This window comes from Gadus macrocephalus, chromosome 20 (assembly GCF_031168955.1).
Source record: "Gadus macrocephalus chromosome 20, ASM3116895v1".
Classification (NCBI taxonomy): domain Eukaryota; kingdom Metazoa; phylum Chordata; class Actinopteri; order Gadiformes; family Gadidae; genus Gadus; species Gadus macrocephalus.
In genome coordinates this window covers 8,527,378-8,554,587 of record NC_082401.1, presented here as the reverse complement: position 1 = coordinate 8,554,587, position 27,210 = coordinate 8,527,378, and the positions used below count along the sequence as shown (strand labels likewise).

The window sequence follows — 27,210 nt, the reverse complement described above, 5'->3', positions numbered from 1 at the left end:
AATAAACAGAGATTGAGGGGTAGGAACTTCGGTTCACCCTCCGGTCCACTGGGTGGCGATAAAGCCCTGTAATGCACCGAGCTCGCTGCGTTCCGTCGTGTATTTGTTTCCGACTACCTCGGTCTCCCATTCAAAGTAACACCGCACCTAAAAGACTGCAGCAGTAGGTAGGCTTATTCCTCTTACCTTCACATTATATCTATTCTTCTGCAATGCCTGATGAAGTTACTATAAGACAGCAACGTCCACAGTGTTTCTAATCAGGAGCTTTCTTCTACCTGTTGAGGTGTCACCTTGAATACTGCCTCCCTTCAACACATAATCCCCTCACCCCGGAAACGATTTAAATTGGACATAATTTCCAATCTTTCCACGTGGAATTTCTATATTATAATTTAGTTGAGATTCCAAGAATTTCTTTAGGCTTGAATCAGACATGGGTGTAGTTCTTCGGAATCTCCAGAAGGTGGTGCCACTGAGGCGCGCCCGGCTACGGAGGGATGTGGACACTCTGAGACACATACTTGGCGTCCAGAAGTTTGACCTGGGCATCATCTGCGTGGACAACCGGAGGATTCAGCAGATTAATAAAACCTATAGGAAAGTAAATACACCTACCGACGTGCTTTCATTTCCATTCCACGAGGTACGTTTGGGTTATCATATAAACCACTTCATAAATGAATATTACACTATTACACATATTGTCACATGAACCTAGTTTGTTATATGCCTGAGGAGGAGACTTCATATGGTGTAAACTTTTGAGCTCTCTCACATAAAATGAATGTTATTATTAATCATATAGAGACAATAAGATAGTACAAAATCCTTTTAGAATAATTTAAATGTCTCTTTGCAGTGAAACTATTGCTTTGAAGTTAAATTACTTTTGAAAAAAATAAACAAATCCTCAAACGAGCGACTGTACGTTTCAGGAGCTGCGACCTGGTAAGCTGCCTTGCCCGCTGCATAGAGACGAACTCAACCTGGGCGACATTTTTTTAGGGGTTGAATATCTGATGAAACAGTGTCAGGACAACTCAATGGATCTGCATAGTACTCTCACAGTAAGTAGGTGCTCAGTAAAACCATATCCTATCGGAACACCTTTGAATGAACTCTAACATGACAAGTGATGTGTTGTGTCCCAGGTTGTCACTGCACATGGTATCTGCCATCTGCTGGGTTATAGACATGAGACGGAGGAGGAATGGGATGAGGTATATGGTTGCTGTAAATAGTTTTGTATATTTGGAAACTGACCCTCGTTATCTTTTGAGGATATTGGTCACAATTATAAAGAAGTACAAAGGAGAACGTGTTTGCAACACTTTCAATTCATCAATTAAATGCTCATAGCCTTTTCAATATGCACTATAAGCTATTAAGAGTATCAACTTGTCTTGAATTGAACAGTAATGCAAACGTCTGAGTAGTTGACACCAAGCTTTTCTTCCAGATGTTTCAGAGAGAAAGCTACATCCTGGGAGAGTACAACAGACTGACAGGACAAAACCTGGAGCCTTTGACCAAGAAGTGCAGTCAAGACAGCTGACGGCCGGCCGGCTCCTGAGGAGAAAGTCGCACACGCCGATACTTGTTGCCAATATCCTACAATCAGAAACATTCTGACCAACTGTTCCGCCTGGATCTATCAGATGAACAAAACATTTTTACACTCAATATTTTTATTTAATGAAAGGGAGTTTATTTTGTTCCTTCGGTGCTGCTTGTGTGTCGTTAAAAAAACAATTGAGACATGTAAGTTTAAACTTTTATTAAAATTTGCTTTAGGAAGAGTCAAATACTGTAGGAACAGGTAGAAAAGAAAAGCGATCTCTAGTGTTGTGCCCACGTCACACCTCAAACAAAGGGCCACTCTGGAAAGGTGCAAAGTTTCATTACTGCTAAATGATTCTGTGTGTGAAACCAAGATGTTGTGACAATGTGTTCATTGGCGATTAGTAAGGTTGTTACTGATAGTACAACAGTTCCAATACATCTGCATATAGTCAATGCACCAGTGTTGAAATTCCATATATATATATAAAGGTTGATCATTGAAAATATACATCCACCTCTTTCATTAATTGTACAGCGCCCTAAACAATGAAAACATTTTATTTGGTGTCTGGGTATTGGTGGAAATCAACTGATTCCAGTTTTGTAAGCAATATCACCCCGCAAAGACTGATGTGTCCACATATAAAGGATGTTAAATATAATTTACTATAGCTAGACTAAATCATTAACTAGAAAGTGAAACTTTCCAACACTCATGTTCACTACCACTGTACTGCCCTCTGTGGAGGTCAAGCCCGGTTGAGTGAGCCCAGAGCTTAACGGTTTAGTGCGGTGTCAACCTTATATTCAGTAATGAGTAGGTATAGCCTAAAATACTCTGCTATTCTTAAATCAATTTCTCATGGCTACCATAACTTAAAACCCTTTTACGTAGCAATAAATAGAAAATCTGTCATCTTCAACACATAGAAAAGAGCTATGCTGCGAGGTTCAACAAACACATTCCACACAACAGTGGTTGCACACCTTTCAGAGTAAAGCTTTGCATACATATTGATATTTCAAAGAAGAAAATAAATATGATACTATACTTAGGAGGGAGGTACTAGAAGAATAGTCCCAAAGAACAGAGCTCATAAAATGGCAGATATATATTTTTTTACACGATGGGAGCCTTTTGAAATTCATATTCACAAAAAATGAATAAGACGCAGACGGTAAAGCATCGAAAAACAACACACACGCACACACAGTGGATGATAACATAAATATTGCACCATATTATACCCGCTGAACACACAACCTTCTAGCTCTAAAGTAGCTTATACTCCAACATAGAATATATATCTTTATTTAAAGTTTCATACAGGAAAATCCCAAAAAAACAAAAAGGGTTGGGGGCGAATATTCAAACCAGGGAAGGACCAGCACCATCTTGTGTCTAAACGTTTGCTATGAAGTGATGAATGAACCACGCGTTCGGACGAAGGAAGAGACAGAAAACAAAAACTATATTACAAAAGAGTCTTTCAATAAAATCATAGCAAAGAAAAGATCCTGCCCTAATGTGGAGGCAAAGACATAGCTCAAAGTACAAATGTTTACAACTACTCCTCTACTCGCGGTACCGAGTGTCGACCGAGTCCTGCCCACTGAGTCTCGATGTCGAGGGCTCAGGAGGCTGAGGAGTGCCTGGAGAACAAGTGTGATCAGTAGTACTCAAGTTCCTTCAGAAAGGCTTAGGACAGGGGGGGCTGGTCTCAGGCTCATACCCCAACTTCCCCGACAGCCGGGGGAGGGACTGAAGGACAGAGGGGAGGAGCAGGAAGGCGGAGGGGCTCAGAGCGGTTGGAGAACGTTCCTTCCTGCGTCAACGCTGATGTTGGCGCTCGATTTGTCCATTTCAGACAGCTCCTCAAACACTTCTCTGAAAAACATGAAGCGTTCAAATCGTTGGAATGGAATGTCAGAAAAATGAGAAATCCAAATATGAGAAGCCAGTGTCGCAGCCAAATATGTATACCAAATGTTTGGATATTACATAAATATTCGGGAATGAGTTTGTATATTAAACGGTTAGCTACAGTGGTCTCACAGCAAAGCTGAACACAAAATACAATCTCATACAGAAGCACAAAGTCACAAAATAACAGAACATTCCCTCTCCCTCAAAGGCCCAACTTGACCTTTGAATTGGCATTCACATTAGGGCTTTGACTTTTGCCCAAAAATTAGTTAGTAGTAAAGTAAAGTTAGTTTGTTAATTAATATTAATATTCGAATATATTAGAATATTTATGAATAATATTTTGACCATTGCCTTCAATGGTCAAAATATTAGCGTGTTCCAACGGTTTATGAGGTTTCTAATAAATCGCTTTCTAATCAATACTTCATTCACTGCCTCTTCCGTGGTCATTACAATATTATGAATAGACTGCGTCGGGTTCTCCGACGTCTCTCCCTTTTGGCCTGCCCATAACAGGTTCGAATATCAAGGGCTGCCTAATATTCATTCGAATTTTGATTTATTTTTTGATATTCGAATTATATTCGAATAACGAAGTTCGGAATCAAAGCCCTAATTCACATTGAGCAAACACTTGAGAGGGAACACTCACTTCTGCATGTAGAAGAAGATGTAGCCACTGCGGTCTCGGTCACGCTGGACAGCAGACTCTTGCGTGCGAGAAACGTCCAGGTCGTTGTAGGTCAGCCACGACTGCTTCTTCATGTCGAACACGTCGCTGATGTAGTGACCTGGTGGGAGACAATCAAATCTTATTCAACACTGAACACATTTAACCAGATTTGCTGTGGTGGTTAATTGACTACGGTCTGTTATTATAAGACTGCTTTCAATTAACTGAGGCTGCCAATTTACCAAGACATTTATTTACACATTACATTTAACGTAATGTGATTTAGGGCAAAATTTGCCGAAATAAAGCTGCTGCAGCTACAACTTTTTTTAACCGTCTGCAATGTCGTCTCTTTAAGAGGAATGACAGCACATTCCATGTGGCATTACAAAGGAGAACACCACTGTACAGGTGTATTTACATATTAAGTTGTATTGCTCTGGTTGTGAAAAAAGGATGCTTAAAACCTACGGCCGAACCTTTGCAGTGGTTGTGTTTTCTGATTTGTTGTTTCTTGATTAGTTGCGTTTTCCAATTTGTTGTTGGGACTTGCAGTTCAGGGCCAACGTAGTTAACACAGTATATTCCCTGACACACACTCACCAGAGGAGGAGCTGCTTCCTATGTGACTGACGACACTGATCAGCCTGAATGAGTTGGCTAGATGTCCACCCTGTGGGAATGAAGCATTCATTTAGTTTCAACAACCAAGCAGTGAAGCTGGTATGTCTGACAACAAAAAAATGTGTTTATTTGAAAGGCTCTGCATATTTCAACTGATGAATTAACCCTAGCCACAACGGACCTACAATTAATCACTACGTGTGGTGCAATTGGTTCACTGGGACATTGCTGTTATGTTGAGTGTGTTACAACGATGTGGGTGGAAGCAGATGCACAACACATATTTGTAGGGGTTGCAGGAATTTTCTGTGGTCACAAGCCCAGAGGTTGGGAACCACTGGAGGAGCCTGAATAAAAGGAGGTAACCCTCTGGCCAGTACCTCAGCGTTCTTCTTGAGGTCCTCGGTCTCGGCCTCCGAGTACTCCATGTCCAGGACGTCCTCGTTGCCCGAGTCCTCGTCTGAACACAGCAGCTCTGGCAGGGAGCTGTTGAACTCTGCAGGAGGATGACATATGGAGACTCATAAGAGAGCTGCTGTTGTCGACGCAGCGATGAAGGAGTTCAGTTTTTAACGGCATTGTAACCAAGTCGTTTTTTTGGTTTATAAAGAAATGGTGAGGTACAGGTGGTGAGATGAGGGCATCTTGCTCAAGGGAGCTTACATATGGGCCGTGGACAGTGGGGCGGAACACAGTACCTTTCGGCTGGGAGTCAAACACCCAAACCTTTAGCCTACCCTTCCCTTTTCAAACAATTGACCCATATTTAGTTTCAATCCATACCATTTCCTGATCAAATAACAAGCAGCAGTCTGCTTCTGAGGTTTCTGGTGCCGACGACAAACAAAAGACAAGAGATGGTTTGGCCCTTACCCTGTAGGCTGAGCTCTGTGGCCCTCTTCAGGTCATCGTCCTCCCTCAGCTCCTGGGCCTCCTAGGTAGAGAATCAAAACACACCAGCTTAAAGACGCTGTGGACCTTGACCCCATCAACTCGTTGTGATCGCGCTCAGATCTCTACGCTTTGTAAGACACATGCCACATGCAACATTACACATGCAGTGTTAACGTAAATCCTCATCAAGTTTCGAGTCAGTGACATGACTATAGGTGCGAACACACCAAGCGCGTACCTCGCGTACCATGTACGTGCGTAACGCCGCGAAAATGTTGCTTGACCATTTTGTGTCAAAAATGGTCAGATACGCGCGTATCTGACCATTTAAGGAGTCCGAGGATTAAGGAGTCCGAGGAAGGAAACCCAAACGCCGCCGTGTTTGGATGGATGATAGAGCTTGGATCGGGTTAGATTAAATAATCTCGGATATAAATAACAATAATCGGGTTAAATAACTTCACATGGTGTGTCTGGTGTGTTTCCAGCATTCGTAGTGTTGATCAGCAGAGAAATAGTCCGCCAAGACGTTGAGGTTGCTTAGCAACCAGAGACTCTGTCCATGCAAGTGAACGGAGCGTTCACTCTTCGTCATAACTATCAAACCAAACATCCTTCACATTCACCGAGCGAACATTATGAGAGTAAAATGCACATTTCTCGCTAGAAATGTTTCCATAAACGCATTTAATGGCGTAACTATGTTACTATTTCCACTCAGAATAAAGAAAGTTGCCGGCCGTGGCTGCCATGGACATGGCTGCTCTGGAGTCCGAGGTAGGAAACCCAAACGTCGCCGTGTTTGGGTGATAGAGTTTAGATCGGGTTAGATTAAGTAATCTCGGATATAAATAACAATAATCGGGTTAAATAACTTCACATGGTGTGTCTGGTGTGTTTCCAGCATTCGTAGTGTTGATCAGCAGATATATAGTCCGCCAAGACGTTGAGGTTGCTTTAGTAGCCAGAGACTCTGTCCATGCAAGTGAACGGAGCGTTCCCTCTTCGTCATAACTATCAAACCAAACATCCTTCACATTCACCGAGCGAACATTATGAAAGTAAAATGCACATTTCTCGCTAGAAATGTTTCCATAAAAGCATTTAATGGCGTAACTATGTTACTATTTCCACACAGAATAAAGAAAGATGTCGGCCGTATGCTTCTGTCCAAGCTCACTACTCTCTGCCAGTGACGTCGGGTCAAGCTCAACGCTGATTGGCTATTGCGGCGCGTATGAGCATAAAAAGTTCAATTTTTTGAACTCCTCGCGTACATGTACGCGCGTACATGTACGCGCGTACATGTACGCGCGTATATGTACGCGCGTATATGTACACGCGTATATGTACGCGCGTATATGTGCGCGCGTATATGTACGCGCCTCATACGCCCCTACAGCGAGTAAAATGTTGCTTGGTACGCATGATACGCTGTACGCACCTCATACGCGCGTACACCAATGCTTCCCTATGGAAAAATTGCCGATTTTATACGCGTGGTACGCAGGTGACGCGTTTGGTGTGGCCGTACCTTTAGACAATGCCAACAAGATTTCCAACGATATTTCCTATTCCAGGCTTTATCAACAGACTAAAAGCAAGCGCAGCAACTAAAGGGGATTAGTGCGCAGTGTTGTGTGGTGTTCATCAGAGCCAGCGGTGGTCGAGTCTTACGTGTTCCTGGAGGCTCTGGGCCAGGGCCTGCTGCAGCTCCTGTTCCTCCCTCTCCTGGTCCAGACTGTACTGCTGGACCCAGTCCAGCTCCCCCTGCTGGGCACTGTCGGGGGTCTGGTTCTCCTTGTTCTCGTCCATGGTCAGGTCCAGAGAGTCCAAAACGTCTGAAGAAATACATTTTCAGGTTAGTTCAATGGAAGTCTGACTTCAAAGAAGTTCTGAGCTAATTAGCACATTTTGCGTATTATTTAATTTTTGGAAATTCCTTAATGAACTGCAGCAGATGCAAATTGTTAGTCTAATTCACAGAATGGACCTTACAACATAGTCATATACATGCAGAAAAAAATCTGATACAACTATACCAGAAATTGTAACTAGATTTAATAAAAAGCTAAAAATATTAAAAGAGGAAATAAAATTAACCAGAACCAAATTTCCATTAGTTTTCAAAATGATGACTGAATTCTGTACACTAAAATTGTATCAATGTATATCCCAACACCATAGACGGATACAACACATATCCGTGCCAAAGCCAATATCCGTGCCAAATCCAATATTGGCTAAAACATTTACTGGTTGGGCTGCAATGATGATGTACTTTAAATGTTTTAAAGTAGAAGGTTAAGAGTTGTTCAGTGCTCCTCCGCTACCTGCAGGCTGTTTGTTGTCCGCCTCCAGCAGCTCCGTGTGGTAGGCCAGGTCCTGGGCGTCCGTGTCTCCGAAGCCCGTGTCGGGGCTGTTGGTGGGCTCGTCCTCCGTGGGGAGCGGGGCCGAGAGCGCCGCCTCCTGCCGGCTCATCTCCAGCACGGCGGCCAGCATCTCATCGTCGTTGAAGTCACTCTGCTCGACGGCAACAGCACGCTGAACGACAATATAATCAATTAGTTCATTGACAAATTTAATTAAGGCCTAGATCATTGGATAAATCAGTTTATAATTAGGGGCATGTTTTTTGATTTTGAGTGGAGTAACATGATGCATAAAAGTAGATCTTAAAACAATGATAATTGGATGAGATCAAGTCTACCTCCCGCTATCCAATTCTAACAATATGATTGGTTGACAATTGTGGCCAGTTCTCGTCATCAAATTTTGGTTAAAGACAGCTTAAAACATTTGTATTAGTACTAGTTCCTTTTGCTGCACATAGACACAAACCTAAAGCACTTCTGAGAACATGACCCCAACACAAGCGCGCCCCCCCCCCCCCCCCCCCCCAAAAAAAAAGCACTCAGCACATACGTCACAGGCTCCTACTTTAAAAGCCATTCAGGGGGGTGTCGCCCTTTTAGCCAATCGGTGGTCTTCCTAAGTGGATATAAAAGGTTTTTTGAACACCTCCTCCGTTCGCACCTCCTCCGTTCGCTCCTCCTCCTCGGCCAGACACTCGCTGAGGCGTCTCTTGCGGCTGTTCACCCTCCTGCTGAGCTCCTCCTCGCTGTCAGAGTCCAGCAGGGTCGACGTGCAGCCGGGGTTAGCCGCCTTGCCCCCAGGCCTCCTATATAGACATGACATGCTTGGCGGTGAGCACTTCACTCTGGTTCACTCTGTAGAACCGACACTTATGGTTCAACTCCGTTAGTCTTACCTGGGAGCTGTTGAGGAAGAGTTGACAGACTGCGAGGTCTTCAGTGTTCGAGAACTTCAAGTAAAATACAGAAAATGTTGAGTTGGCTTTTGCGTCGTCTTTTGTTTTTTTCCCGCTGAATATGTGTGCCCACATTAAAAAAAGAATATCCAATCCCATCCCATATGACATTCACAACAGCAGCATCATCATCATCATCATCATTAAGGGTTAACTTGCGGGGGTCTTACAGGGCGGACTGGGCGCTCCAGCCCAGGTTGAGGGGGGCTCGCGTGGCTTCTGTACAGTGGGACAGGAGGGTCAGGTAGCGGGGAATGACCACCTGCTGACCCAGCTTGCTGTTCAGGGACAGCTGGGCGTTGAAGCTGTAGCGCTTCAGGTGCAGGATCAGCACTCTGTGGGGAGACGCGGGGAGAGATTAAGAGCATTCACAGGGAGCATTCATAATGCCGCGTTTCCACTGCAGGGTGCGGAACGGATCGGATCGCAAAGGTGCGGTAGGGAGGGGGCGGTATAGCCCAGCTCAGTTCCGAGGTCGCGTTTCCACTGCTGACAGTACCCTTTGTGGTAGGCCGGATGTCGATCGCCGCGGTAGCTACGTAAACATCGTAAACAACGTCTTCCTCCCCAAGAATGCAGACGAACGTCTCCACCTCCTTGTTCGCCCAAGCAAGCGTTTTACGCGACAAGTTAATTGTAAAGAATAATACCTCGAGGCTACTGTTCGTTTGTTTTTATCCCCGCGTCACCCGGAAGTGACGATTCTGTCGACCAATCAACGGAGGGGGGGGTGTAGCTAGAATTTCACGGGACCCTTTCAGGTGTCTCGTCTCGTTTGCGGTACCCCAACGGAGGAGTCCCGAGAACGGGGCCGGAACGGGTACGGCAAAGTCCGGGTCACGCCCACTTTTGGCGGTGGAAACGCGACCCGACCCGCACCTTTGCGATCCGATCCGTTCCGCACCCTGCAGTGGAAACGCGCCATTAGTGTTCGTGGGACTAGGGGTTTAAGTTGATCCACCAAAAACCTTCTTCAAACCTTCTCTCCCAAGTGGATCAACTCAAAATCATTAAAACCCGTCATCCAGACAGCTGTAGCCACTGTTCCAGTGGGAATTTTGAACTATATGGAAACCGTTTGACATGAAAACAGTGAATTCACATTTAGCTGGCATAGTGTGGACATGGCCTAAGAGAGTTCAAGAAATATTCTACAGGAGTGCACTGTATGATGGGACGGTTGTGTTCGACGTGGATTTACCGTGGAAGTTTGCTGAATTTATGCGTCACGGTTGCGGCTTTTCCGTTGCACTTCTCACACGAGTACTCGATTTCCTCCATCTGCCAAAAGACGTACATGTATTTAACTCACTGTTCACCCAGTCCATTAGCAGGCAGCGGCTTCTTAACGGGACTAGACAACAGACAGACGCCATGGTGTCTCCACCACCTCCCCCCCAGCTAGTGAGAGTCCTGCTCACCCTGAAGAAGAGGTCTAGGGAGTCCTGGATGGAGCGCAGCGGCAGGGTGTTCTTCCGGCGGGGCAGGTCGATTGACAGGTCGTTGAACTGCTCCCTCTTGGTCACCACCTCCCCACAGCTGGAACCCAACATACCAAATGACAAGGTACCAGCGTTAGACCCCAATCAATTACGTTAGTGTTGGATTAGATCAAATATACAACCTATGTGGGAGTTACCCCTGAACCAGTTTATGCTATTGTTACATTCAAACAAACACCTCACCCTTTACAAGTGATGGTGTGTTGAACTTCAAACTCCATGTTGACCGCCACGGGACACGTGTAGATGCGCGACGTGTCCGTCTCCTCCCCGGGCTCAGCCTTGCCGGATGCTGGCGCCGTCGAGGTCGCCCCATGCTGGCTGTCGTCCCACGCTGCGGGGGAGGTGGCCGCAGACCCTGCCGCCGCCTCATTCTTCCAGCTCTTGTTCATCTTCTCCACGTCCTCCTTCAGCTGGTCCAGACACTGGCTGAGGAACTCGTGGGCATCCTGGTGCAGGGAGGAAGGAGGAATGGCTATGTGAAAGTGCCTCCATAAATAGAGCCGCACCTGCGACCACTGGTCCTAAAGTTGTGTGTTTGAAGAAGGAATAAGTCCCGGCAGCGTTCTCACGTTCTGCATGTATCCCGAGAAGCGTTCTGCGGTGGCAGAGATGGCGCTCTTCACTTTCCTCAGCAGGTCCTTCTTGGTCTCAGGACAGCCCACGTCCTTCTTCACCATAAGGTGGGCAAAGCGTCTGGGATGAGGGGGTACAAGAGGTAGAACAGTAATTTACCACTGAATTCAGCATGAGTGCCAAGCACTCATGTGATTGTAAAGTTTATACTCATAGCTTATTTGCCACATGTGTCGTTTTGGTTTTCGACAAAGCCAATTTAGAGTTCCAATGGTCCAAAACTTATTTAACCAGGTAGAAATTGATCGAGATTAAAATCTCTTTTACGGGAATGACCTGCCAAAAACTTAAATGGACTACATCAAGCACCTTCTTGCTAATAAAGTAGCGTGTTTTTTGACACATATCGCCTCAATTGTGAGTCTTGTGGAATAGAGATTTGGATTGATGGCATAGGGAATGCAGTGTAAAACAAATTCACTTTTAATAAGCGTCTATGAACACAAATTAAACACCAGTCAGATCCATTCCACCCCAGCTGGAATTTAAAGGACAATTCCGGTATTTTGAACATTGAGCCCCCTTTCTGGTTTATCTAGGATGAAATAGAGTGGTTAACACCGAAATGTTGAATATTAGTCCTGTCTCGAGTATTTGGCTAATTTTGAATCGCCCCTGCCTGCTTCACAATGGCTGGCTATGTGCATTCAAAAACACCCCTACATGGTTCTTTTCAGAAATGTGAAACTCAGTGGTTAACACCGAAATCAAAATTTCAGTGTTAAAACACTCGATTTCATCCTAGACAAACAAGAAAGGGGGCTCAATGTTCAAAATACCCGAATTGTCCTTTAATTAAAAATGCACGATGCTGGAAGCCCAATCCACTAGTGTTCCTCAAAGATAAGAGGGTACTTTATTGATTCCAGATGGGAAATTAGGGTGAAACAGCAGCAAGAAACAACAAGAATTCCACACTACTCACACCACACTACAAATGTCCAAGTACCTGAGCAGTGCGTTGATGGGCACCTTTTTCCAGGGGATGCCCTGTCTCAGCATGTCAGTGGAGAACGAGGGGAGGCTGAACAGGGACTGCAAAATGGCGTTCATGTAGCATGTGTTTCCCAGATTGGAAAACCTACAAAAGAACAAGAATGTATAACAATAATAATCACGGATTATTTGTCTAGCACTTATTGAGGTATTGCTTTAATTCTGTCCATCGTTATTGCTCTCTGATAATAAAGGTTTTCCCAAATTATAAAGTTCAGCTCTGACCAGCAGCTACTATTGTTTATAATAGCTATTATAATCTGCCAAAAAAGGCATATAACTGCAGTACATGTGAATTTACATTAGAGGGCAGAAGGGCAGAGGGCCCAATGTAAACATTGCTCATAGCTTATACCAAATTAACTTATTTGATAAAGCAAATCGCAGTGCTTTCCATGACCATTTATGTGATCAAATAACTGTTCACATAGCACTCAAAGCGGCAACAACTTCTTTAGCCAGAAAAGAAGAAATTAAAATTTCAAGCAAGAGTGTTTAGGGACTCCCAGTGGTATATTCTTACCCCTGCAGTGGTGCTTGTGGCTGGGTGAGCGTTGAGGGCCTCTGCTTGTTCCAGCCACCGTAGTCCACAGAGGAACGGACCTTCTTGAAGGGGGTGGAGTGGTTGGGCAACACAAGACTCCTCTTGGCGGCAGGGCTCTGGGTGGTACTAGAGGGTCTGGGGGGTTGAGGAAGCAGAGTTGTGTTGAGTACGAGTGCAGCATAATTTGCATGCTTTAAGCCAAATAAAACATCTCCAGGTTTACACTTCCTTGTGTTTGACCTGGCTATCTTTGCTTGTAAAGACATAGGTATCTCTATTTTCTTTCACTAATTCTACTTATGGGCCTGGTCAACCACTAAGCAGTTGTAATCTGCCTAGTTTTCTTTATAGTTGGTTTCCTTTTTACACAATATGGTAAAAACAGGCATATACAATAACAAAGGTTGTGTACTGCTGAATCATTATGGGAGGATGCCAAAGCAACAACAATGTGTTTATTTGAATCACAGTAACTCAAGTAAAATAATTTAATATTTAATAAACACGCCATGCTGTACCTTTCCAGGAAAGAGTGGTTCTGGCCGAAGTCCTTGGTCACAGATCTGCTGCCGTAAAACAATGATGGCTGGAGGGGACCACCCAGAGGGGCTGAAGGGGACGACAAGAACAGCAGTTCAATCAAAAACGTTTGTGGTCATAACAGAGTCAATCGTCAAAAGAGTAGGGGTTCTAACCCCTGTGTCCTTGCCCAATTCACATCTGGCTCTGGCCATCATTCTCTTGTATCTAAATGGACGGTTTCATTCTTCACCTCATCACTGGTGAGGGATGAGGTGTCAAACATACATTGCAATTATCGTATTTCTAATTGGGAAAACTTTAAGAGGGTCTAGTATTTCATGTTCCAAGCCATGAATCTGACATAAGAGATGGGAAAGTGTGCTTTGGGAAATAGGGGATCTTCCTACCCGAACTTCGGTTCTCCTCCGACTGTTTTAACTTGTCCTTGCAACTGACAAGAAACTTTCTGGATGGGTCTGAGGTGGCCTTGTTGTTGCTATGGAGAGAAGATTGAACGGATGGTGATAATTATCCACATAAGTCACTTACAGGTCAAGTTGACACATAATACAATTTAGCCAAAGCATAATTTCTGAGTTAGCATAGTCACCAACCAACATAAGCATTTTATTGGCTACAGATTGTGAAAACTTTTTTTCACAGCAGCATTAATGCCATGCTCTACCAGTTGACAGGACATCAGATTGGATGATATCGGGTATATCTACCTTGATGAGTCGTTTTCCTTAGGGTAGTCTTCATTTATGTCGCTTTCAGGATTCATGAGTCTCTTCCTCCACTCACCCCTGATTAGGAAAATACACTCATGAAAAGAGAACAGCAACCGTACAAACGATACTGTCCCAACCACAACATTGATGTCGCAGCACTTTATTATTGATATAATTTATTATAGATATTTTACCAATGCAACATATGTCTTGAATGCTTAGAGTGCTATTCCACGCAAGAGAGACTGATACAATGAGAATACTCAATCTTTAGGATCTATGATCCAGGAGCCCACGAATGTCCACCCTTACCTGTTCTCAGAGAGGCCAGCGCGGGTGGGGGTGGAGGAAGCTCGGCTTGGGCTGCCCAGGGGCTTACGGGGGGCCTCCTCCCTGCCTTCCACACTTTGTCGCCTGGGTGTTGTCTAGTGGATACGGAGCACATTGGTAGAGAAATGGGTTCTTCTGCATCCACTTACTGGGTAGAACGTGGGTACTTCTGGACATTTGGTGTTGCTGGTTACCTGTCTCTCTCCCGGTGGACTGGTCTCATTCTTAACAGTGCGATTCCCCAGAACACTGAAGCTGGCACTTCCTTGGCAGGATTTTGGATCTAGTATGGTAAATGTATATTAACATTTAGTTGTTCTATTCATGAAGGTATTCATTTACACAGGTAATTAAGAAGCCAGTTGGGATTATGGCTCTTGCTCAAGGATGCATACAGCTCAGACTGTGGCATTGGACTTATTGCCTTTCCACTTGCGAGTCAAACAGCATTGCCTCCTAACCATCCTTCACCACTCCTGACTATCCAGTCTCTTGCCCCGTACAATACTTCCACAGTAAATTAGTAAAACACATTTAATAACCAACTAAAGTTGGTACTCCTGAAAAACTTGGCTTTTGAACTGCTGCTTAAGCACTGCAACATATCAGTATAGTAGAGAAACAGTGTGTGTGTGCTTACTCTGCTTGCCCTGCTTCACCTTCTCCAGGTACTCCTTAGTCTTCTGGACCAAGGACACAGGCAGCCTATCCAGAGTGATGATGCTGCTGTCCTTCAGTGTCACCATGATGCGACTCATACTCTGGGAAATCTGCTTCACGTTCTGGTGGAGCTAAAAACAACAATGACAACGTTGTTGTCGTCAACGCACACAGTAATAAAATACAAGGGCCAAATCTCAATAAGTACACATGTGATCGTTTTGTAAGCGTGATTTGTTTTCCGCACCGTTTCCACCAATGTAAACATATTGAATATCAGTTTTACTCTGTATTTTTGCAGTCCGCCTTCTTCGCTCGGCGAACTGCCTTGCAGTTCCTTCATTTGAAGAGTTAAAAAAAAGCAGTACATCAATCAGAAAGTAGAATATGAAAAGGTGTCTCATGTTTACCTGAAAGGTTTTCGGCGGTCCACCGCAGTTGAATCTAAGGGAAAGGCTGCTTTTGTTGTCTTTCTCCAGGATTTCAAAGGCTCCCTCTTTCCACCTGGTGGTGCCCAGGTCGATGCTGTTGAAGCGTATCTGGACATCACCGCAGGAGAGTTTAGTCACTGCGGCTGCCATGGTTCACTGTTCAGTTGGCCCACCTCGAACCTGGATCAATTGATCTGAGGGATCAGGAACATTGTTGAGGAAATGAGAACACTGAAAGTAAGTACTCAATAACTTTTAGATTCAGATTAATTCACTTATTACAGGGAGAAGCTAGCTAACATATTTATTTATCTTTGGAAAATACTGTAGATTATATTAAACAAACACACACACATACTTGACAGTTGAGGTAACGTTAGCCATTATTGACAATATCACATTGCACAGGTTATAGGACTAAATTTAAACGAGTTGTGATTTTTAAATTGGTCGTAACGAACCGTTGCAGTTTGACATGAAAGCATGAAATAAGTCAATTGGAAGCAGAAAAAAAAAATGCACAGCAGATTCCCTACAATTACACCTATGGGTCGATACAAGTCCCCACTAACACTTGCTTGATAGACGAATGTGAATTGCAAAACATAACATTCGCTTACGACCACTGTCCATCTTTAAGTCAGCCCACACCAGAGCTCTAAATGGAAGAGTGTACCCCAAGTAGCGGCTATCCCCGTTAGCAGGCTAATGGTCATCATCATCACACAACCTGCAGCTCTGCTCGCTGGCCGAGCTGCTCAATATAAACATAGAATACAATTCAACGAAAAACAACACCATTCAATAACAGACTAGAGGACGATATCTTCGGGTTTTCTTGTGCAGCGGGGGTGGCTCCATTTGCACTCACATAAAAGTAATGCTAATTTGATGTCAGCGTTGCAGCTAATGTCACCAGTGTAGCCAGCCTGCTAGCGTTAGCAGCGCGGGCTTCTTCGCAGGCCCCGGTGTTGCCAGCGTTAGCATTAGCTCGCTAGCCGGCTAGCTAACGGGCTCGTCCGCATCTTGATTGTCGTGTTGCTGATGAAAACATGAAGCCTCACTCAATGAACCGCGTCGCGACTCCCTTACCTCTGGGTTGTATGTCCTCTTCTCCAAACTTTCCGACCCCTGTATTGCTACTGTATATCCGTATAGAGCAGAAAGCGTGTTTTGCCGGCTTTCCCGTCCTGCGCAGCTGTGCTGTTCTGTTGTTGACGGACTGCACTCACGAAGCGGCGGCGCAGCGCTGCCAGCAGGATGGCGGGAACGGAAGGCTCCTTGACGGAAGTGAGACACGGGAGCACGCGAGAGGTCTTCTTGCAGGGCATTCGATTTTTTTTTTGATTTTTTTTATTAAAATACATAAGTCCAAACATAATTTTAGTATTTTGCAAATTTAATAATGAAATGGGACGCCAATATCAAAGCCAAGGTTATCTTTATTGTTTTTTATAGATCTCAATGTACAGCATGTTACACATGCCCATTATTAACAGAGATACAAATAGTATCGCCACCGTAACGTTCATTTCCCAGTGGGCCATACGCTCAGTCATCGTGTTATCTTATTGGGCGATGTATATTAGTATTTATTTACATGAAAATCTTCGAGATTGCCACCTTGTCAAACCCAATGAATGAATGAATGAATGAAAATTAATAAATGAAAGAGACGTCTGACAATGATGTTTTCATTATCATAAGCTATCATATGTAGGTTATAGAACATATCATTATTGGCAGGAAGAAGAGAGGACAAACCCAGGCGATGGAGAGAAGGCGTCAAAAATATTTACAACAAGCAGTAAAGGACGCAGAGATCAAGGGTGGGAGGACGCTCTTTTTCCTTTCGGTATGAGGGTTAAATACAGAAGAAAAGTACCACATTTAATCAAAAGAGGGCGGTAGTGCAACAATAGAGCTACAAACAACCGTAAAATACCAACAAGAAGATAATCGGTCTTCTCGCGTTATCATAGCCCTTTTGTAAGGGGTAGCGTCAAGAACATCTCGCGATAGTCATTTCACATTAACTTGTCTTAAAACAAAGTCATTGCTCATTTCTCTTGATATTTTTGTATGGATATCTAACGATCAATAGCAGAAATGCAAACACCACCGTCTGAGTTACTGTAACGAGTACTAGCTATTTCTTATGCGGTGTAGATTGTTTGGGCGTTACTCGACGGGAGTTGGCGTAAGCTTTAGCAGCTAGCTTGTGCATGCTACAGCCGTTAGCTTGGCTGCTAGCCGCCAGTAGAGAAAGTTGGATTATATTACTTTACCAGTGGATTTCCAGACGGGGTTTACAATAGGTTCTCAGCATCATACCGGAGACCAGATCCAGGCTTTGCACAAAATGCTAGCTACAGGAGCTGTGAGTATTTTCCATACGTTGTATATTACAAGTCTCGATGTGTGTGATGTGTAGCTCTGCGGAAAGCGGGCTTTGTGTGATACTGTTTATAAACAATGAATGTCACAATGAAACCACTCTCTGTGTTGAACCACATCGTGATACCTTTTTTTTTTTTCTTAAATATTTTGTTCTCTTTTTTCTATAATTATTTAAAGGCTGTGACTACGGCTCTGGCCCAGGTGGACAGAGAGAAAATCTACCAGTGGATCAATGAACTGTCCAGCCCGGAGACCCGAGAGAATGCTCTGCTGGAGCTCAGCAAGAAGCGGGAGTCGGTGCCCGACCTGGCGCCCATGCTCTGGCACTCCTGTGGCACTATTGCGGCTCTTCTGCAGGTAAAGGGTAGAGCAATTTTCATCACAACAACACTATTGACACTTATGCATAATGGTGGTAATATAGTGCCATATGCTGTCAATGAACTACCTCTTTATATTTATTTACATTTATTATCGCAGTTCTTGCAGGGGCGGACTGGCCATCGGGAATACCGGGGACATCCCCGGTGGGCCGATGGCCCAAAATACTATTATGTACCGGCCCACGCCCATCATCGCATCAGCCCTACAATGGTTATCACAGCGGCACAAGCGTAATTTTCTCCAAGAGCTATACCTATCTAATCACAATCGCACTGACTGACTTTTATACTGCTACTCGCAATCGGTCTTCACACTCATGGTGACTATTTTTCGATTTTTTTTTAAGTGTCTTCTAATATGTGTTTTACAGACTTCGGAAGTCCAAAGTAAGAAAAGATCTCCACCTTATTAATAAACACCTCTAAATTGGTTCTTACACAGCCAAAGTGTTCTCAGCTGTGCGGATTGAGGTAGAGAATTTGGATTTGCATACATACACGCAACACGGCACCCAGTTCTACGCATGCGCTCAACCCATGAGGAGAAAGGGATTGTTTGCGGCGAATGTCTCCAGCTTGAGACCCGCTGAGGGACCACCGCCGGAGGCGGAGGTGCCTAAGCGCTGCCCGGCAACGATCCCTTTCTCCTCCTTGTCGTGGTTCAGTCTACTTCACATTGATGAGGACGTTGAAGAACCAGGAACGTCGGAGAACCCAACGCGGTCGTTTGAGATTCATAATATCGGCTCACACATCTTTTGGCCGTTATAATATTATATGATATAGATATCTATGTAGGCTATATGATAATATTTTGATATAGAGCTCCAGGACTCCCGTGTGTTCTAGAATATTTACAGAACACGGCTAAAGGCTGTGTGAGCCTCGCCATTGCGATACATCCACTGTAAACAGAGCGAATGGTACCGTGGCTGCAAGTTGCTCAGGGCCACACCCCCACCCTCCTCCTTGACCCGCCTCGCTCCTCCTCATTTGCATTATAGCTACAGCCACCAAAACAGCGCATTTGGGGGAAGCTCAATGTGCGACTGGCTCGGAGTGGCTATAACTCTGCACCACGGCTGAATTTCGGGAACGTCGTTATGTAACTTACTGTTTTGTTATGCACCTTCAGCACCCCTACACACACAAACAATCACACACCCAGCATGCAACACTACTGATACCACTGATGTTCACACCCCATCGTATGTTCTGTTCTGTTAATTTCTAATATATTGTTCATGCTAATTCTACCCTCTGATTCCAGTTTCTTTATTGTGTGGTCTTTCTCTGCTGACATTCATTCCTTAAGGCTTTGTAGTTATACTTGTATAACCATCTGATACTAGCCAAGAGTTAAGCATATTCATCTAGCAAACTATACCTACCTTGGAGTGTTACAATAGCCAATAATCATTTTATTCCATGTGTCCATCCAGGCAAATTGGTGGATGTTATTAAAAAACAAACATACATATATGATGTAATTTCTTTGTAATCATCCAAAATAATGTTAAGTGTATGGGTATTTTTCCCAGAAGGCCACTGACTGTTCGATACGCGCGATCCATTGAGTGGGCAACGCGGCGTGTACTTAGTGGGCCGCGCGCCGTGTATTGAGTGGGCCGGTCTGACAGAAACTCCCGGGCCACTTTTTTCCCCCAGTCCGCCCCTGCTTGTGTGTATATGTTTGACATATTCTCTGCGTACAGATATTGTCTGTTTTTCTTTGTAATGTACTTTCTTCTGGTACACCCAATGTTTTTCAAATGTGGGATTAATAATGTACATATAATCTTATTAAATGTTTAAGACTGTTGATGAATATTTTAATCACAATGAAGATCTGAAATGTTAACATTCTGTTTACAGGAAATCGTAAACATCTATCCATCGATTAACCCGCCTACGCTCACGGCCCACCAATCCAACAGGGTGTGCAATGCCCTGGCACTTTTGCAGTGTGTTGCTTCCCACCCAGAGACAAGGTAACACCCAGAGATGAGGAACTTTTATACTTTTCATTTTAATGAGACGCCTCACGAAAGACATTAAAAAATGCCTTCTGACTTAAAGAGATACTTCACCGGTGGGAATATGAAGGTTTTATGAATTAAATAATTCAATGTATTATAAATGTGAAAAAAAAATTGAAATCGGTTCATCCTAGCCTAAAAAAAAAAGGCAGAAAGAGTGTTTTCATGGTCTCTCTGGCTCAAAGTAAGAAAACCTCCAACTACCACAGTGCATTGCGCTCGCTGCCCCGCCCACCTGTCGGTCTCCCGTACGCGAGCTCCCGCCCCCTCTCATTCCTTATTGGTGGAAAAATTTGCCACCAAAAGTGTGTTGTAGTCCTCGGCCCTTCTAGCGGGACAAGAGGTTTCTCCCGAAATGACGTCAAATGACGTCATTTCGGGAGAAAATTAGATGAGAAAAAATGGGCCAAGGGGAGACTGGTTTAGACTGATATTTATTTATATATTTATTTATATTACAATAGCGATTTTATAATGATAGAACGCCGGTTCTAAATGGGTGAAGTATCCCTTTAAGTTTTAGCTATTTACATCCCAAATGAGGTGTTCAATTTAGTGGAAAACATTAATTGGGTTTTCAATCAACCTAAAATCTACATTCATTGTCTGTCTCATGGTGTAATTTTCCTTTTTATATTACTATGATTGTGAGATAAGCAATGATTTATTATTTTACAGGTCCGCCTTTCTCGCCGCCCACATCCCCCTTTTCCTGTACCCCTTCCTGCACACCGTGAGCAAAACGCGGCCCTTCGAGTACCTGAGACTCACCAGCCTCGGAGTCATTGGTGAGGCCCAGTCTTACTGTTCATCAAATGAAATGGGCCGCTTTTCTTGACATATCATACCTCTGCATAAATCCAAAAAGGGCAATATGTCTGCTTTTGTCATTTAACTTTGTGCAGGGTGTTTTTTTTTTTTTTTTTTAACTTGTGATACCGAGGCCAGTGTAGTGAGGTTGTTGGGGGGGGGGGGGGGGTAAGGATCTGGGAATATATCCTCAATGCCTGCAGCCTAACCTCTAGGCTTCATTGAGTAAGATGTCTAACCCAGCTAAATTAAAATAGTGAAATAGTTATTAGTCTAAAGTTTTAACACTTCCTACCTTTGCTTTCAGGGGCCTTGGTCAAAACGGATGAACAGGAAGTGATTAACTTCCTCCTCACCACTGAAATAATCCCACTTTGTCTGCGCATCATGGAGTCTGGCAGTGAACTGTCCAAAACGGTAAGCATTACTGTTTAACAAGTCTATAGTGGGAACCCCAAAAGCATGGTTTATATTCCAATTAGGCTGGGTTCCTTGTTTATCTCATCATAGCACTCTGCTTTGTGCTTGGTAGGTCGCCACGTTCATCCTGCAGAAGATCCTATTGGATGACACTGGATTGGCATACATATGCCAGACTTACGAGCGCTTCTCTCATGTGGCCATGATCCTTGTAAGTACAATCATTGGGGGTTAGACAGAATTGGCTGAATTTATCATCTATCGTCTACATTGAATTCTCTGCTACATTTAGATAGATCGATTGACAGATTGGTTCCTAAATCAACCAAGGTGACATTTCTTTCTGTAGCAGCAGAAACTAGACATAATATACATTTAATAATAATAATAATACATTTAATTTAGAGGAGCCTTTAAAGACACCCAAGGTCACCTTACAGAGCATATAGTCATCATAAATTGTTTAAAAAACAAGACATTGTGGAAAAAAAAAAAAACATAATAAATAAATAAATAAATAAAACAAAAACAAGACAAAACAAAACAAACAAACAATCAAAACATAATTAATTATTTAATATTTAATAAGATGGATAATAATGGCAGCATAATAACAGAAAATGTATGATTTTAATTTGCGATGTTCATTTAGAGACCGGTCATCTTGATGAATTCTTCATCATTCGGCTTTGACTTGATTCGTCTGTGTCTCTTTCAGGGGAAGATGGTTCTGCAGCTCTCCAAAGAGCCGTCCGCACGCCTGCTGAAACACGTCGTCCGCTGCTACCTCCGCCTCTCTGATAACCTCAGGTACAAGCCCTCTTGTTGTAGTTGTTTTTATCCCGATTTGTTTTGATCTGTTTCAGTTGGTTCAGCTGACATCTCTTTTGAGCCACTAGGAGGTGTCGTATCACAGATGTTAAATTTGTTCTTGATTTATTGATGAGCCATTTTTCGGCAATTACTCGCCAATGCAGTATGCGGAGTATGCCTGTACTGTTTTCATTAGCTTTGAATAAATAGATATTTAATTGACTTGCATTACTTATTGTAAGTCGCTTTGGATAAAAGCGTCTGCTAAATGTACATTTAAATAGACAAAAGATAAAACGGACGAAACCCTAGACCTAATACCCACGATCAATTATATATTCGATTCAGACAACCACTGTATAAAAACCCTGATGTATGGTGCTGTCCCCCCTGCCACAGAGCCAGAGAAGCCCTGCGACAGTGTCTGCCCGATCAGCTGAAGGACAACACGTTTGCCCAGGTTCTGAAGGACGACACCACCACCAAGCGATGGCTGGCCCAGCTGGTGAAGAACCTGCAGGAGGGCCAGGTCACCGACGCCCGGGGAATCCCGCTCTCCGCTCAGTGATGGGGACTTAAAGTGTGACACACACACACACACACACACACACACACACACACACACACACACACACACACACACACACACACACACACACACACACACACACACACACACACACACACACACACACACACACACACACACACACACGAGCACAGGCTTGTGTCCGGCGGGATCGTGAGCACAGAGACACTTAAAGAAGAATCCGGAGTTGAGTCCAGTGTGGGAACGCGTGACTAGAAGCTGTGTTTGCCACAATAATGTCACGACATACATGTGGAATAAGCATCGGAGTGGAGCACTTAAATGCTCATGGGGCATTTAACAAACAAAAAAACGTATCAGAGCAAAAATGAATGCTGGCATCAATAGTCTTTCAAATGTCTTCGCAGAAATGCCAAAAGGTTGTGTGCACAGTTTGGTCTTTGAAAAAGGTGCTGTACAGAATGAAAAGCAGGTATTTGTGCATACGGAGAGTTAGTTTTCCATCATAATGTGCCAGAATTCTTTGTTAAGATGAATCCAGGGGGAATAATTTGTAATGGCCTTTTGTTCCCTTCCTTTGGTACACGCCTTTTTCCTGCTGTAACATTCCTGCGACTGAGCAATAACTGTAATTTGTTGCCTCTCTTCGTGTTTATTACTTTTCTTTACTTTTGAACGATTTGTTTGCCAGACTAGTGTATAATACAGCTTGAGATGAATGGAAAATGGATTTTTATTTTAATGTAAAAGTTGTTATGAGGGAGTAGTGTAAGATTTCACTAAAGTTTGATTTGCAGACAGAAATCTTTATGAAACTGTCACGGAGCCTTTATTTTTTGTTTGTAAGAAAGATGGCCCAATTTCTAAAGCTGTTACGTTGGAACATATAGTTGGGACATTTTGCATAACATTAATGCAAATCAACCATATTCAAATTTTAAAGAACACAAGATGAAGGACAATAAATATTAGAAGCATTGGTTTAAAATATCTGATTTTAATAAATCATTGATCCAAATCCGTATAACTCATGCTGCTATGAGTCAGTTTCTTCAGAGTTACAAGCATCATGCTCTGTATACCATCAGGCACCCGCTACTCATTACAGGTTCACGTGGATATCAAAACAATGCTAGGAAACTGTTATTTCTGTAGTTCTGCAAAGGGAGTTCGATCATAAAGTTTCCCCATTGCATCCTGTCCGAAACATATGATTTTTTGGGGTGGAGTGGTGCTCCATCACAGAAGACCTCACTCTGGGCCCACCTAGGTCCCTTGAGGACACCGACCAACATCCTAGTAGCAGCCCTGATTGCTTTGCGTTGCCTTTTACTGGCCCATTAACGCATCACTTCCTGCTTGTTTCCCATTATCAAACCCTATGCCCTTCTCTCACACCAAGCTGTGTGGAGGTACAAGCATACACACATACGTGTGGAGAGATCCACATCCTAATTTTCCATTTGTCCCAGAAAGTTCTGGGTTCCCCATGGGACTAGTGCTATCTCTTATCCGTCTCCTTTGTTTTGCTTTTAAAAGGAAATGGAAGTTTGGATTTCAGCAAGCTTTTAAAACGGAAAGAGTCCTGTGCTTTGGTGATATGTAGGCCTGTGCTTTCGGCTGCAACGCTCTAATACCAACTCGGACCGTATCCACTACTCCTGTCAATTTATTTGTTGCTTACTAATTCTTTTCCAAATTAAAATATTTTCAAAATACCTTTGCTTTTTTGTCTCATTGTTCTGATAAATGTTATTAATCCGATACTTACTTTAAGTTAAGTTTAAATCAGTCATCTAATCAATGAATATAATATTTATTTGAATATTATGACCTGTATATTACTTATGACATAAGTGGTATTAGCATCACTCATACTCTTCACGGTGACGACACCAAAAGCTAACTTTGTGAATATGAATATAAATTATAGAAAATAGTCCCCGTTAGTAGTCCTCCATTTGGTGATTGCCTCTAAGTCCCTGGCAGTGAGAGGGTTATGCAGAGTAGTCCATCCATCGTCTCACTCCCTTTGCTGAATTTTTGATCACATTTCTTCACACTGAATCAAATTGCTATTTCAGTGTTAGGGAAGAAATTATAATAGTACATTTAGAATGCATGCAACAGAACGGAATCTTGATCTATGCAGATTATCTGTTAATTGTTAAATGTGGTTCTTGTAAGAAGCCTGACAGCTTCCTCAAAAACGTTGCCAGCATTCTCAAGAAGATATGGGCTCTTTAACTGTGGGGGAGGAACACAATCGGCTGATGGATGGAAGGCAGAGAGAGAGAGTGCGGTAGAGGGAGTGTGTGACAGAGCGAGACCAAGCAAAGGGAGCTGCACAAGCATATTGAGTGAGTCTGCAGCCGATGCAGCGGTAAGGGGCATATAGAAAGAAGGAGCAGAAGGGCTGGGTCTGTACCAGCGTGGGGCTGTGTATAGGAGTCAGATTTTCCTGGAAACCAGCAGCCACAGAAGAGAAAGTGAGAGCGAGGAAGACAGATTTTCACTGGACACTCCCAGTTCCTGAAGACTCTGTGCAAGACTGGCACTCCCCCCCCCCCCCCCCCCCCCACCCCGGCCACTCCCAGCACACATGCTCAGGAAGATGACTTGACTCTGGCCACACTTTTCAGTCAGAGACCTCTGGAGAAAAGTCTACTCTCCAGACCCTATCTAGTGGAGATCTGCCAGAGCCTGCTTCTCTCCTCACCTTAGCTGGCGACCCAGCAGAGGGAACAGTGAGTATGTCCATCTCTTTTTGGTTTGACTAAATCCTGTCCATGTTCATCTTCATTGTGCGTCATTTCTCTCCCTCTTAGTAAACCCTAGTGGCCTGTTTACTTGGCTGATTTGATGTGCTCAAGTCTCATATTTCACTGTCTGGTTCCAATTTACCCTGCACAGCACTCCCCCCATGGCAGAGGAATGGGACTTTAATGGGCTTGTGGTTGGCTTTCATTTGTCTCTAGGATTCTTTGCAGAACTGTTTTAATGGAGAGTTTGGTATATGGACTAAGGGGTTCTCTCAGAGGATAGTTTAAGTAACTTTTTTCTAAATGTGCTCTGTTCAGTGGCACAGTTTTCCTATGCGTTTTTGTTTTCATGTGTGGTTGTGTGTGGTCAGTGCTCTGTTTGGACAGCAAAAAGTGACCCCCGCCCCCGTATGACTCATCCCTGGAACAGTCCGTTTGTCTGTCTGTCAAATCATGTGACCATGGTTCTAAAAATAACACATATGATAGCAGCTGCTATGTTTCAAACATTGTGGTGATTTGAAATTTGTTGTCATATGTTGTAATTTGGTATATTTTGTTTGTTTATTGTTGTTAAAATGATGATGAGGAAGATACATTTCTGTAAATAGTAATGCATTTTTGGTAACAAAACTAAATGATGAAAGAAGCAGATTGAGTTGCTCTAAAGTGAATGTTAACCCCCCAGTAATATATAGACATCCCTATTCACACTCTCTGCCTCACTGCAGTATAGGCCTACCTCAAGCAAATCAGTATACACAGCTGAACATGTTATCTGTGTTCCCTCGGTACCTTCACTGGTTGAATGAGGTGGAATCTCTTTGACATTGTGTACTAGAAATGTAAAGCGCAGTGAAAATGGAGCCTTCCTTTTTCGTATTTCCAGGGGGTCTGTGAAAGGAAAAGGCTATCTTAAAGCCCTTCCCTTCGAGGAAGGCACAGATAGCCGCAGGAAGTAAAGTGGCTGGTTCCCAGCGTGTTTGTCTTGCAGTGTTCATGTTTCCTCTGACTTTCATCCAGTCTGATGTTTGTTTTTATTATATTATTCAAGTCTCAAAATAAGAGACTCAACAGACTTCAGTCAAAAACCTCATTATATGAAATCCCTTCCCCTATTCCTAAAGGAAGTATATATATTTTCCCAGGGTACCAAGTTCCAAGGGGTCTGAACTTCCCTGGTCCTATTTTCCTCGGATCCTGTGCCTATTTAATCAATATTATCTAGTTAGTTTTTTTTACTGGAACAGGGCTTTAATAATAATAATAATAATAATAATTTAGTAATAATTTCATCAAATATATTTTGTAGGTCTTGAAAAAATGCCCATGTTCTATCTAACACCACTGCATTGGTATTGGTCCTTTCAGCATTGACATGTCAGTGACCTACAGAAGCATAATGAATAGGCTTGAAATGTATATTTGCCCTGTTTTTTTTAGCTAATGAGATTAGTATCTCAGGATTGTGAGATTTTTTTTTTTTGCTCTAGTTTCTCTGAATAAAAGAGATTGTATCCCTGAATTCTGTTTTTGAATGAATGAGATATCTCAAATCTTTAGAATGATCATGTTGTTATACGTTTGTAGACTTTGTACAGGCACCTCAGGACGTTGGTGCTGTTCAGATGCAAATCCCACATATAATTTGTTAACATTGATA

At 43.3% G+C, this 27,210-nt stretch overlaps 3 protein-coding genes across 6 annotated transcripts; 2 read left to right on the top strand and 1 right to left on the bottom strand.

The window, feature by feature from the left end:
* The first annotated feature begins 62 nt into the window (after window positions 1-62).
* LOC132448127 (endoribonuclease YbeY-like) lies at window positions 63-3,037 on the top strand. Of its 3 annotated transcripts, none has more exons than XM_060039156.1 (5): window positions 63-167; window positions 252-646; window positions 939-1,070; window positions 1,155-1,223; window positions 1,463-3,037. In XM_060039156.1, the coding sequence occupies exons 2-5, from the start codon at window positions 437-439 to the stop codon at window positions 1,556-1,558; spliced, it is 507 nt and encodes a 168-aa protein (XP_059895139.1). In that variant the 5' UTR covers window positions 63-167; window positions 252-436; the 3' UTR covers window positions 1,559-3,037. The 3 variants fall into 3 exon arrangements, with proteins under 3 accessions (XP_059895139.1, XP_059895138.1, XP_059895140.1); XM_060039157.1 differs by having other exon boundaries at window positions 90-163; XM_060039155.1 differs by having other exon boundaries at window positions 81-646.
* usp37 (ubiquitin specific peptidase 37) lies at window positions 1,766-16,659 on the bottom strand. 2 transcript variants are annotated; one of them, XM_060039151.1, is made up of 24 exons: window positions 16,463-16,659; window positions 15,350-15,564; window positions 14,920-15,070; window positions 14,474-14,562; window positions 14,262-14,374; window positions 13,947-14,024; window positions 13,626-13,714; window positions 13,215-13,305; window positions 12,676-12,831; window positions 12,106-12,237; window positions 11,093-11,216; window positions 10,704-10,969; window positions 10,440-10,557; window positions 10,220-10,299; window positions 9,189-9,353; window positions 8,959-9,012; window positions 8,709-8,868; window positions 8,021-8,231; window positions 7,365-7,528; window positions 5,667-5,727; window positions 5,174-5,289; window positions 4,773-4,842; window positions 4,149-4,287; window positions 1,766-3,454 (listed from the first exon to the last, which is right to left on the bottom strand). In XM_060039151.1, exons 2-24 carry the CDS (start codon window positions 15,518-15,520, stop codon window positions 3,367-3,369), a joined length of 2,886 nt encoding a protein of 961 aa, XP_059895134.1. In that variant the 5' UTR covers window positions 15,521-15,564; window positions 16,463-16,659; the 3' UTR covers window positions 1,766-3,366. The 2 variants fall into 2 exon arrangements, with proteins under 2 accessions (XP_059895134.1, XP_059895136.1); XM_060039153.1 differs by having other exon boundaries at window positions 8,724-8,868.
* A 683-nt stretch (window positions 16,660-17,342) lies between these two features.
* Window positions 17,343-24,503, top strand: cnot9 (CCR4-NOT transcription complex subunit 9). The gene is made up of 8 exons (XM_060039154.1): window positions 17,343-17,750; window positions 17,948-18,127; window positions 20,029-20,144; window positions 20,871-20,980; window positions 21,310-21,419; window positions 21,535-21,633; window positions 22,141-22,232; window positions 22,635-24,503. The coding sequence occupies exons 1-8, from the start codon at window positions 17,733-17,735 to the stop codon at window positions 22,801-22,803; spliced, it is 894 nt and encodes a 297-aa protein (XP_059895137.1). The 5' UTR covers window positions 17,343-17,732; the 3' UTR covers window positions 22,804-24,503.
* Window positions 24,504-27,210: the final 2,707 nt, after the last annotated feature.

Bases quoted from the DNA above. Each gene is read 5' to 3' on its own strand.
- LOC132448127 (XM_060039156.1), top strand. From the start codon at position 437: ATGGGTGTAGTTCTTCGGAATCTCCAGAAGGTGGTGCCACTGAGGCGC. The intron at 1,071-1,154 runs GTAAGTAGGTGC...GTTGTGTCCCAG, and splicing joins ATCTGCATAGTACTCTCACA to GTTGTCACTGCACATGGTAT. The intron at 1,224-1,462 runs GTATATGGTTGC...CTTTTCTTCCAG, and splicing joins CGGAGGAGGAATGGGATGAG to ATGTTTCAGAGAGAAAGCTA.
- usp37 (XM_060039151.1), bottom strand. From the start codon at position 15,520: ATGGCAGCCGCAGTGACTAAACTCTCCTGCGGTGATGTCCAGATACGC. The intron at 10,558-10,703 runs GTGAGGTGTTTG...GTTGGGTTCCAG, and splicing joins CACACCATCACTTGTAAAGG to CTGTGGGGAGGTGGTGACCA. The intron at 5,728-7,364 runs GTAAGACTCGAC...TTCTCTACCTAG, and splicing joins CCCAGAGCCTCCAGGAACAC to GAGGCCCAGGAGCTGAGGGA.
- cnot9 (XM_060039154.1), top strand. The intron at 18,128-20,028 runs GTAAAGGGTAGA...TTCTGTTTACAG, and splicing joins CTATTGCGGCTCTTCTGCAG to GAAATCGTAAACATCTATCC. The intron at 21,420-21,534 runs GTAAGCATTACT...TGTGCTTGGTAG, and splicing joins GCAGTGAACTGTCCAAAACG to GTCGCCACGTTCATCCTGCA.